General features: G+C 34.9%; 1 protein-coding gene across 1 annotated transcript in view; it reads right to left on the bottom strand.

Moving 5' to 3' along the window:
• The window catches only part of Col11a1 (collagen type XI alpha 1 chain), a 236,795-nt gene that overhangs the window by 206,640 nt on the left and 16,530 nt on the right, over window positions 1-13,625 (bottom strand). Inside the window, 2 exon segments of the mRNA XM_051165742.1 lie at window positions 2,565-2,778; window positions 7,618-7,785. Coding sequence (XP_051021699.1) covers window positions 2,565-2,778; window positions 7,618-7,785 — 382 coding nt within the window.

Genomic DNA, 13,625 nt, shown 5'->3' with positions numbered 1-13,625 from the left:
CACAGTACCATATCAACAATAAAACATCATGAATTTTTATGATGAAACAAAAGCTGGTGATTCTCAGTTTAGTAGACTCTATCACCTCTCTAGTCTCTACTAATTGGTCTGTTCATGCCTTCGTGACTATAGCAACCACCAAAACTTGAATAAAGGAGCTGGGAAGATAGCTTAGTCAGTAAGGTGCCTGATGAACAATCAAGATGTGAAGCTGATCCCCAGCTCCCATTTAAGCAAGTGAACATGGCAGCATGCACCTCTAATTCCACTGCTGAGATGGCAGGGACAGGTACTTCTCTGGTGTTTTATGGCAAGCGAGTCTAGCCTAGTCCTCAAGCTAAAACTACATACCACTGTGAGGCCCTGCCTGTCCAAAAGAAAAAGAAAAGAAAGATGAATGACCAAAACCCAATGTGGTTCTAGTTGTCCTATAGCCTCCAAGTGCACCCCATTGCTACACATACATGCATCCTCCCCCAACATCAACATGCATAACACCCACATTCTCTCTCTCTCTCCTCTCCTCTCTCTCTCTCTCTCTCTCTCTCTCTCTCTCTCTCCTCTCTCTCTCTCCTCTCTCTCTCTCCTCTCCTCTCTCTCTCTCTCCCTCTCTCTCTCTCCTCTCTCTCTCTCTCTCTCTCTCTCTCTCTCTCTCTCTCTCTCTCTCTCTCTCTCTCTCTCCACACACACACACAGACACAAATAAAATAAATAAGAATTACATTAAATCATTGTGTTGGTGAAATCCAGCAAATAATCACGGAGCCATTCATCTCTATCTCTGACTCATAGAAGTCTCCTGTGCTCTCACACCTCCACATCCTAGAAGTTTTGCTTTCTGATACTTTGTAGCTGATCACATACTTGTGATATATAGAGTAGATAATTGATAGATAGGTAGATAGATAGATAAATAGATAGACAGACAGACAGACAGACAGAGAGACAATCATTTACTTCCTGTACTTTCTTCTTAACAACCTCTGCATAAGAGACTGGCACATCTGAAACACTGTACTGTTTATGTCTTCCTTTGATGCATTTTTATTCATAGAGAGAACTATAAGTACTTTGTGTTTACATTTACATTTATTTAGTCTACAAAACACTAACAATATTCAAATAAACAGGAGTGGAGGGACTTGCCCTGCAGTGTTCACTGATGTACCATCTATACCCTGATAACTACCAGCCAAGTAGTAGACAGTATATACATTCTTATGGAGTGAGTGGTCAGTTGCGATGAAATCCATGATTGCTCTTAACAAACCAGTGTATTTAAATACCAATGATTTTTGCATTCCAATTGTTACATCATTTGATCTTAACAAATCTATCACATTTTAACAGTCTAAAGTTAAGGCCATAGTACTTGTGCACAGTAAACATCTGAATGAATATTGCTGCATATCAATTGCTCAAAATATTATCAAATATACTTTACCAGTGTAAGGTATATACATATAACTTCTTATCTGTTTGATAATCACTTAAAATTATTTACTGACCTTTTCCTACTTTTTTATTTTAGTGATTTGTTCACACTTAAAATTATTATTATCAAATTGGATGGAGGTAACAGTAAGATTTTTGTTCAGTTAGTAAGACAACGTAGAGTAAAAATGTTTCAGTAATATGATATGCTGACAATATCTTTACACAGCTAACCATGATTGATCATCCCCAGTTGATAAAGCTACAACACAACCCCTACACCTCAGGAGACTCACAGAAACTGGATAGAAAGATTGTAAATGACAGTATGCCTTTATAATAAGACCATTTCTTTGCTTAGAAAGGTTGAAATGATGTCACACCTCAACCAGAATTGAATCCCAAGTGGTTCCAACACTACAATGGAATCTGCTTCAGGTCTGACAATTTGCACCCTCCTCATCCTCTCCTTCTGCCTTGCTTTTCCCGAAGTCTGGATCAGAATCATTAGCTTTTGTTTAGTTTCTAGCTAAAGCAGCATGCATACAGGTCTCTGCACAGTGTGCCTTCTATGCCCCATTTCCCTGATACACCACGCTATTTCATTGTTGTTGTTTAGTTGGCTGGTTTTCAATTCTTTATATATTCATTCATTCATTTATTGGAGAGTACACACATTCTGGGTGCATTGTGAGGTAAGAGAAAACTGGTGGGAGATGACTCTCTCCTTTGCCATGTCAGTCGAAGGAACAGGTTTAGCTCAAGTGGCTTTATCAACACTGGACCATGAGAACCACTAGCCTCAGATTCCATTCTGAAAGGGGCTTCCCTCACCTCATTTCTTTAAATGCACCACTGTTTAATTTCCTGTTCTCATCACTGCCCCACTTCTCTCCTCCTCTGTCTCATCCACAAAAGTTTTCTTATCTCCTACTGGTTTTGTGTTTTGTTTTGTTTTTTGTTTGTTTGTTGCCATTACTTGTCTAGACTGTGAAGTTGACTATACCAATGTTGGGGGTTTGGGGGTTTTTCATCAATAGGCACTAGAAAACACACTTCACTAAGACTGTTGGCCATTCATGGGAATGGTTTTCAGCATTGTTAACACATTTGGTTGCTGTGTGACTTACTTTCCATCAGCGATGTTAACTGTTGAGAAGAGGGGATAGTTTTCTGGTGTGGGTTTTCCAGTGTGGTCTTCAAATAGGAAAACAGGTGATCTCCCAACCTCTACACCGAGCTGCTGAATACCATGTTCATTATATAGAGACAAAAGAAATGCTTGAGTTCCTTTTTTGGGTTTTATTGTAAATAGTATTGAAAAATCTTGAGGAAAATTTCCACCTGAAAAAGACAAAAATGAGTTAGAAATTACAGATTTCTAAATTGTTCCCAGATTACAATTTTTTTATGAACCTTTTATATAGCCCTGATAACTAAATTCAAGCAGTAAACCGTTAAACTGTAGTGTGATTGTAGAAGGGATCATATGATTATCAAGATTGCTCTGTATATTAATCCAAGTTAAACCTGAAAGCCATTTCTTTAAAGCATAATGATTATGAAAACTGAGCTCACAGACAGAAAAAAGGATCATTGTGCTCGGAATAGCATTTGTGGTACAGTTTCTAAATGTCAGGTAATTAATTTTATTCCTTCTCAAGTCTCTGTTGGTGTTGAACACCAAATATTTTAGTTCTACAGTTAAGCTTAGTTGTTTAGGGGTTAGTATGTTTTTAGGTACAGACAGATTTTTAAGTTGATAATGAGGAGACATGATAGATGTTGATTTACATTCAAAATTTTAGACACACAAAGAGAGAAAAGATGTTTTCTTCAAAGTTGCCAAAATCAAATAGTCAAAACACTATGAATGTAACATTTATATAATTCCTGATTGTAGTTAGGTTCTGCTTGCTGTAGGTAGGTTATTGTATATATGTGTAATAATATAAATATATATGTAAAAAATAAAAAAATATTTAATAGTAAAATAAAAAGGCATTGTGGATATGACTGTCATTGGTTCAAATTCCAAGAAGAGAGAGATATGCAGTTCAATTTCTGTTAATTATAAGAAGATAATTATTTGTAAAGATACTATGTTTGTAGCTCATCAAAGCACTATTTATTATAGCAAAACCGCATTTTAAAATACATTGGAATGACTGAAGCTGGTTCAATGAGTATTATTCAAAATGGAACTCTATAAATCATGGAGAATATTAGTGAAGATGTTTTATGGATAAGAAATCTTGTAAATGTAATCAAAAAGAACACTGACAGGTTGTATGGATGCATTTTTACAATGCACATACATGCACAAACTAGGTGAGTGGAAACTCATACAATATCTCAGTTAAAATTTTGGAGTGTTGGGCTGGTGAGATGGCTCAGTAGGTAAGAGACTTGCTGCCATCTGTGGTGATCAGCATTCAACATTCAGGGCCCAGATGGTGAAAAAATGATAACCAACACTTGTAAATCATCCAGTCTCTGGCCCTCTGTCTCTGTGTCTATCTGTCTGTCTCTGTCTCTGTCTCTGTCTCTGTCTCTCTGCCTCTGTCTCTGTCTCTCTCTGCCTCTCTCTCTCTCTCTCTGACTCTCCCTCTGCCTCTCTCTGTCTCTGTCTGTCTGTCTGTCTGTCTCTCTCTCTCTCTCTCTCTCTCTCTCTCTCTCTCTCTCTCTCTCTCTCTCTCTCACACACACACACACACACACACACACACACAAGAATACAAAAGTAAATACACACTTGCACACCTCAAAATAAATAAAATGTTTTTAAAAAGAATCCTATGTCTTTTCAGATCAACTGGCCATAAGATATTCTGCCATATGTTCTTAGCAAACTACATAATGTCTTTTAGTTAGGCTAATGATGTAGATTAGACCAAAGAGCTGCTATGAAAATTAAATAGCTTGCCAGCAAAAGGAGTCAATTAATGTTGCCTAACTGGCTCTCATATATTTCTAATACTAAACAAAGCACATTAAAGTGTTTGTTTTCAATTTCTCAGTGGTATCACAAAAATCTGCCAATCCATCTATCAAATCTTTATTTCTAGTCAGTTGCAATGAAACAGTTGTCAACACATAGTGTACACATAAATGTGAAGTTTACTGCTTGAAATCTATATTGTGAAATATAAACGCAGATTTAAGACATGTTAAATGACTTTTGCTAAAAGTGTCACTATATAATATTTGATATTTGTATTTATCTAGAGGCATATATGTCTATACTAGCCAATATGATTATTACAGACAAGTACCACAGATTCAGCCACAACTCTTAAGATGGGTTTATAATATTAACAGATGTTACCACCATTAATAAATACTATATAAAATGGCGCAATAACATTATTTTAAATTTTTATATTTTGTTCAATGTTTTCCTAATATTTTGAGAATGTATTTAATGTTTCAATGGTGGTGATTATTCTTAAATTTAGGAAGAGAAACCTTCTTGTGTAGATTGAAAAGTATTCTTCAGTCAGAGAGAAAAGAATTGCCTCCACTCCATTAATTGCTGGTTCTACAATGATCTTCAAATACTCCATATGTCTTAATCCAGTTGCTTACAGTGGTTAGGCATTGCTGCCTAACTAAAGCACCCCATCTCTCCAACTCTTCATCCATGAACTGAGCTTAAATATCCTCTTCATTTGACATCTATGAAGATGTAAGTCAAAATGCAGGGGGTATTCCAGAATATTTATAATAGGTATTCCAAAGGGGTCAATGAGAACTTGAAGACAGCCCATTTATTTAATGTCTGTGCACATTTGCAGATCTTTCAATTCCAGATCAATTCTGGATGTCTGAAGGACATATATCTCAATTTTGCATCGATCAATGATGGTTTGTCCAACCTTCCATCTGTGTTCATCAGAAAATGCACTGCTATTTATATAATGCTCTCTAATTTGATATTTATAATGGTGATATTATTACTACTTTAAATTATAATTAATCATAATTTTCAGGAAGTTCCTCTCTCCAAGAAGGAATCTACAAGAGATACCAATCATTGGACCGTCCTATTTGAAATATCATTTCTAGAATAACAGTCCTGAACACAAGAGTGCTAACTAGGGTAAAATACTCATACAAATAAGTTCTGTTAACTGGAGTGGAAGAAGATTCCACAGCCATACATTATAGTCATTTTCCATGAAAAAAATCAAACACCAAATTAATTATATTAACTACCATTACTTTGAGATAATGAGTCAATTATAAACTGTATCTTGTTCAGTATTTCCTAAATAGTTCCATTCGTCCCCATTTTCCTGTTTTTTTTTTTTTAAAATTACTGGTATTTTCTATTAGCTATAGAAGATATACAATTAGATAAAAAGTTAAAAAATATTACTTTAAATTTTTTAATAAATTTCAAAATATGGTATGGATTTAATATTTTAAGGACTTTCAGTCCTTAACTTTTAGGTACAAAAAAAAAGTCATTCTTTATAGTATTTTGTGGCAATATATTTCTTTTGTTCCCCAAAACTTCATGTAAATCAGAAAATATAATGAAAGTGTTAAATTTCATTATACGCCCAAGATAGGTTTATTTTCAAGATACTTTAGGAAAGCATGTGGTGGTTTCTCAGGAGGCTATGGTAAAAAGTTCATTAGTTTGAGAGCCAGCCTGAACTAGAGAGTAAGGACCTCATAGCAGAAGAAAGAACGAAAGAAAGAAAGAAAGATTAAAACAAGTAAAGAAGCCAAAAAAGAGAAAGAAGGAAAGAGAGAAAGGAAGGAAGGAAGGAGTGAAGGAAGGTAGAAGGTAAGGAATTACTGTTCCATGAAAATAATATTTTCATTATAATTATTAATTACTTTATCACATTTTCTGACTGTTTTTTTAAAAATGGTGCATAAAGTCAGAAATCAGTTCTTTAGATAGTGAAAGAATAGACAATATGGAGAAATTAAATGTTAACTTTTGGGGAACGTCCTAAACATCAAATTGAAGTCTGATCATATATGAGATATTAACCTGATATCTCCTTGTAACACCATAATTAAATATAATTGGTCAAGTTAAGTAACATCTGTGAAACTTAGTTTACAGCTCTGTTAAATAGGAGTAAGAGCACAAAGTTGAAGGCTAAACAACTGGCCTGTGTTAAACTCAAGCATGTGTAATGGGCTGCCCACTTAGACAATATGATGCCAGACATTTTCATTTCTTCACTTAATGATCCTTTTCTACGTTATCATGATTTTGACATAATTAATAGTACTGGATCAAATGGATTTCATAGAAAAAATAAAGGATTTACCCAGAACTTTATACGCATCGCATGAAACTTTTCCAGGTAAAGTCTTACAAAATCTCTAATATAGGAATTCTATTTGTAAGAAGTGTCTACCTGTAGGTCTCAGTTACTATTTTACTGCTGTAAAGAGACATCATGTCCAACACAACTAATAATACAAAGTAATTAATTGCTTACAGTTTCAGAGAGTTAGTCCATGGTGGGTAGAATGGGATTGGGTAGGCATGGCACTGGAATAGTAACTGAAATCTAGTATCTGATCCACAAGTTGGAAGTAGAGAGCCTTTTGAAACTTCAAAGCCCATGCTCAGTGACATACTTCCTCTATTAAGACCACACCTCCTCCAACAAGGGCATACCTCCTAACACTTTCTAAACAGTTTCACTAACTGGAAAACAACTGTTTAAACTAACACTGTTTTAAATATCACATAAGAATAATGTATAAAAGCATTCAAAATGAACCTTTTCAAAAAATGTTTCTTTGAAAGTAAATAGTTCCAGTAATTGCACTAAGTTTGTCTTAATCTACATGACTGTTATATCAGCCTAATCAATCATTAATTGCAAAGACTCCCTCCTATTACACCCCATAAATATGAAATAGTCATAAAATATTGGAATTCCATATTCTATTGCAGACATAATGAATTATTAAATTTGTAAAAATAAGCATATATCCGTTACCAAGTTAAATGTGTACTGGCACTTATTTTCATCACATTACTAGCGATTACAATTTCTTTGAGTTTTGTTATATGAAGGATTATGTTTCATATTAGAAATCAATATTGTATAGCACAATACTAAGACTGTTAAGCTAATAAAGATAGAAGTAGTATTAAAAACAACAACAATTGCAACAGGGGCAAAGATCATGTGAACCTACCTGGAAACAGCTGTTTCGTTGGGGCGCTGATTTGTGCTTCTTCTGTAACTCTATAAGCAACATCTGGATCTTTAGAATTCTTTCTGTTTGTGCAAAATCCTGTTGTTTTAGATATACCCACTGGAGAATTATGAAAATCTAGTGCTTTTAGTATGTCAACTGGAGCAGCTGAAAATTAGTGGAAAAAAATTAAAAATAATTGAGTAGTTTACTATAAAATATTTTTAGTTTCAATACTTTAATTATTACATTTTGATATTTGGCAATTTATTCTGGTTACTCTCTCCCCATGTCTTCTTTTACCCTGCATTCCTACCAAACCTCCCTCATTTCTATCTGTCTCTTTCTCAGATTTTGTGGTCTATTTGCTTTAACCAGGGCCAGCTGCATTAGCACTGGGTTACACTATCCACTGGAGCTGGTTGAGCTATAACTAGCTAGGTGGGTACACAGCTGAACGCAATGATTCCTTTTCTTTCTCCCGGACCTATCAGTATCAAATACTCCCTAACACACATTTTAGCTCTCTAATTTTAAGAAGTTCCTTATTCTAAGAATTTTAAGTAATATCACACATTTTCTCAAAACAATGAAGTAGCATATAACACTAAACTCCTAATAACCGCCACATGGTGGTGGCACAAGCCTTTAATCCCAGCACTTGGGAAGCAGAGGTAAGCAGATCTCTGCGACTTCAAGGCCAGCTTGGTCTACAAAGTGAGTCCCTATCTCAAAAAACCTAAATAAATATAAAAATAAATAAATAAAAACCCAAAATCCCAATAACTATGTGTTCAAAGAATTCAAAGTGTGTTTACTGTGGCATTATTCATTGTAGTAAAATTCTGGAAAAAAAAAAGTAATAGTTAAATGAATGAACAACATGAGATACATAGGATAGAATTGTATTTAGTCATTAGAAGTATTACAGTCCTGAAACAGGAAATGGTATAACTATCTCTGTAGGGCGCTGAATATGCTGACCACAAACAAATAATCTCATAACCGCATGGAATAATCTTCAAAACACTGAAGGATCATGACATGGAATAAATCACAAAGGCAAATATGATTGCTTTGGACTTTCAAAGTTCCTAGTCAGAAACAAACCATCTAGTCCTCAGAGTCAAAACATGAATCAAGTGGAGTAGTGCTTGTTTGCAAATGAATGTTAGAGCCCATCATGACAATATGCTTATGATGTGTTAGCTTCTGTCGGTATTCAAAATAACAAAGTGTTCCAATTATCATTCAGTATGCCTGAGATATAGTCCTTAAAATATTAGATTCTGACTTGGCCAGCACTAAAATGTTTCTCTAAACAAGTAAGAAGTCATGTCTACTTTTAGGAGTGTACAGAAACTGCTATCTTGTTCATTGATGATTGAAAGCTATAGCCAATAGAAAAGACTGCAATGGGTTGTTAAAAGGAACTGCTACTACAGAGCATCTCTTAGTATATTGCTTATGCAAGGACTTGGTAAGAAAGGAATTGGGATTGATTCTAGAATCAGGAAGCTAGCATCATAATATGATTTCTCAAAGCACAAAGTAACCAGCTTTTGTCTTTTTGAGTCTTATAACCCCAATGCATATTTCCTTATAATAACACTCACTTTGTCAGAGAATGTATGAATGATGAACTGAATGACAAGTGTAGAAAATGTGGACATGATTGGTCACTTAGTGTTTTAATTCAAGGAGGACTGACTTCTACATCTGTAGACACACAGAGACAGAGCTTTACAGACCCTGCCTTGTATAGTGCTACAACTATAATTTCCTCTAATAACAAGCTCTTGGGTACCAACGGAATGTAGCTGGCAAATAAAAATCCACCTAGTACTCAATATAGCATATAGTGTTTATAACTTTTGAAAAGAAAAATGTCTTGTGGAAATAAGACAGACTGAAGGGATCGAATATAGTAGCCTTTTAATTTAGTCTTTAAATGTTTGTCTCAAAAAATCTGAATAGTCGATTTTCTGAATAGTAGAACTTTCTTTCCCCTAATCCTGCTTCAAGAGACAGTTTTTAGGCCATTCTTTCTGCCTTATTTACTCATGTCATAGAACTAAGAAAAGAATATTTATACTAAGAGCCATGTCCAAAGATCCTAATATGTGATCTGTCACCAGGCTCAGTTCTTTAAAGGCACAACCTTCACAAATAACATGTTCTTTTCCTGCTGTGAAGACGAGAGAACCAAGCATCAAAGACCAAGCTAAGGGTACTCTCAGGGTCTGTGTAAATATCAAGCCTGTTTTTTCCGCCCCCACTGTTGCTATAATGACCCACAGATGAAAACTACAAAAAGAAACTTAAAACATACTTAAAATAGTCTGAAATTATCTTAAGGCAGTTAATTGATTCCTGATGCTGATATTTATTTTAAATTAAACTCAATTCACATTTCAGGGTATAAATTACTCTGAAAGAGAATGTGACTGAAAACCATAGCATATTATCTGCTTCTTTTATTATCTTCTTGTTCTAAGCTGAGCAAGACTCCAGAGAAAACACACACAGAGTCCAGGAGGCTGGATAAACCACAGATTGCGGTCAAAACTATCCCCTGTAAGCAATGCCCAGCACAGAGCACACACAGCTTCCCTTTCACCACAGTGGCTTCTAACAGAGAGCATCCACAAGTACATAAATACTTATCCCCTTTCCATTTGAAATGAATGTGATAAGAGGACCACGCCTTTGCTAGATTCAGGATCGAAGTTCTACTTCTAAAGTCTGACAAATTTCTTTGTAGGACCAGGGTGCAATATGATCATTAAGTCCTTATTTCACAGATTTTTTTTTCTTTTAAGTTTCAATTTAAATTAATTTTCTGAAAATTACTTTTGAGTTTTGTTGTTTTTTTAAGTGAAGTTCAGCTTACAACATCTGTTTTCTTATTTTTTTTCTTTCAATGCAATAAAATAATGAATTAAATACTTTTGAAATTTTGCCTGTCTATCTTGTCATCAAATAACCACAGTATTTATTAATCTCTTATAATATAGATTCTGTTGTTTTCCAAATATATATGTACAGGCATGTTCAAAAAAATAAGTTCTTCTGGCTTTCTTAGTTAGAACTGCTTAGAGATTAAAAGCAACCATTTATTCTGGCTGATTACAGTATATGTGGAAAATGAAATTTTCTATATTCAAAGCTAGTCTTAGATGCTATTAGTATTATTTCTATTTCAATACCTCATGATGAAGCATTTTCAGGCCTATGTAATTCATTATGTTATTCTATTTGGCAATTTTTTCTTATCTTCCATTGTATGCTATGGGTTTTATCAAACAGGAGAAGACACAAGAGCCTAATCCTTTCTACAGAAGCCATTTAGAGGCCCTCCATGCCTTTGCCAATCCATCTGCATTCCACTGCTTGAATGAGCTTCCTAAATTCCATGGCTCAAGCATCTTTGCTGCCTAAATTCCTTCAGTGAACCCCACTGACTTCCAGATGGCATCCACATTCCACATTCCTTGCATAGAAAATCATGATGATCTGGTCATGCCCAATTTCCCCCATGCTACCCCAGTGCATGTCTATTCTAATATCTCACTGTCCCAGAAATACTACCATAGTCAGTGTTGTAGAAATACTAGTTGAGACTTAAAAAGAATGCATCAAATACCTTTGTCTACTTTGGTGGGATATATATCCTCATCCATTATTTGAAACAATTAACACCACTTTGCTTGAGTAGGAAGTAGGATATTCCCAAACTGAAATCTTTATGAAGCATTCCTGATTATGAAGCAATCTCTCCTGAACCTTAATCTGGTATGCTCATCCTGTCATTGCACCATTCACTTATTTCAAGTTATTTACCTATCCTTGGATTTGTATCCCCAAATTAGAAAATAATAGATGCATACACAGATATGTACACCACATTCACATACTCACACACATACAGTAGTTTGCAGATAATACATAAACATAAAGACATAAACAGAAAGTGAGTGAGTAAGAGAGAGAGGGAGAGAGAGAGAGAGAGAGAGAGGGAGAGAGAGAGGGAGAGAGAGAGAGAGAGAGAGAGAGAGAGAGAGAGAGAGAGAGAGAGAGAGAGAGAGAGAGAGAGAGAGAGAGAGAGAGAGAGAGAGAGAGAGAGAGAGAGAGAGAGAGAGAGAGAGAGAGACTATTTAAAAATACAAAATTCTGGCCAAATGACCAAAATACAAGTGAAAAATATATGGAAGTAACTTTCTCTGAGGCCCATGTATTTTTCTCATCAAAAAACAAAACTTTTGAGGGCCTTATTGCTCTTTCTATGTGTTTTATTAGCCTCTTTGATATCTCCGTCATTTCAGAAAATTGGTCCTAGGTTTTTGATCCTTTCTTTCTGTTCCCTACAGAATCCAAATTGGTCACTTAACATCTTTCAACATTTTGATCCTTCTTTTCTTTTAGTACTTCTTCCACAAGCCTCTCCATATGCTGCTGGGTAAGGAAACCTAGACTCAAAAAATACAAATATTTCATGTTTTATTTTACATATAAATTAAAGCCTCTGTGTTATATGGTTGGAAATCCTGGCTGCACCTGAGTTTAACCATCGCCATTTAAGGTCTGTGTGGTATTACATGAATAACTATATCAGCCCATCTATGCCACAATTTCGAATCCAGTAAAACAACACAAATAAAAGTCTTGGCCTTAAGATCTATTTCCCAGCTGGATTTATACCACCTTAGAGAAAGTGCTTGGAGCACTGTTATAACGAAGTGACACTGCTTTCCTATGTGGATTTTTATATGGTACCTGATATAAAAATGGTTTTGCATTTTTAAGTGGTAGGAGGCTGTCTTAGACTTGAGAGCTGTGTGTAACCTAAACTTAGTGGCCACTTGTGAAGTCTGGGAACTGTTACACTCATTTATTTATCTGTTACCCATGGCTCTTTCTGTGCACAACAGACAGTTCTCTGAGATTTCAACAAAGAATGTGTTGTTTTTTGCTTTATTCTCTTTGGTTTTTGTTTTGTGTGGCACTACTTTTATTTTTATTTTTATTTTTATTTTTGAGATTGGATCTAAGATCACATAGATGCCAAGCACAACCTCTAACTCCATCTATGCCTCCTCACCTTTTGTTTGTTGTACAAAACTTCACTAATTTGAGTAGGATAGTTTTGAATCATTTTTTTGCCCAGAATGACATTCCATTTACATGCCTTCTGCTTCTGCCTATTGAATACCTGGAATTAAAGGCCTATACCACTAGGCTATCTTAAAATATCTTTTATCTAGACCATATACACACTCAAACACTCACCCACACCAAAACAAAAACAAAAACAAAAACAAAACAAAGACAAAAAGAAAACAATAAACAAAAAAACAAACAGAAAAAAAAACTTTTTCCCCCAATGAATTCGACATACACCCAGTGATAAACTCTGATAAAATTAGATCTAGTAAACATCTTTATTTAAATCTTCACCACAGAATCCTTCAGGAAATCGTTACCCCCTCGTATCAGTTATGTGATGCCTCCTGCTCCCCTAAGTTACACATTCCATTGAATTCGTTTAATTATCTCATTGTGACTATATTATACACATTCAGACATAGATTAAGCCACATTATCATTTTCCTGGTGCACACCACCTAATTTTCCTTCTTCCCTCTCCCTCCTTGCCCCCATGTCTGAAATAAATAAAATTTAATAAATGAAAAATAATCTATAAAAATAGAATTCTAATAACTGTAAGATATAATATTGGACCACAAAAGAAAATAACCATATATCATAATTTACTGACTACCAATTTCTGACGGTTTTCAAAACTCATGAGCATCCTTAACAAATGTTGTTGGTGTCTGCCAACTGTATAGGTAATTAATAATTCAATTTCTATAGGTGAAACTGCTCAAGCTCAGAAGCTATTATCTTTTTGTACACACATATGTATATGTTAAAGTGCATACCTATGTTTGTGGCTGTGTGTGTGCATATGTGTGTGGGACAGAAGTTAACACAGCATGACTTTC

This window comes from Acomys russatus, chromosome 23 (assembly GCF_903995435.1).
Source record: "Acomys russatus chromosome 23, mAcoRus1.1, whole genome shotgun sequence".
Taxonomy (NCBI): Eukaryota; Metazoa; Chordata; class Mammalia; order Rodentia; family Muridae; genus Acomys; species Acomys russatus.
The sequence above is the reverse complement of the archived record's forward strand: the minus strand, read 5'-3'. Positions and strand labels throughout refer to the sequence as shown.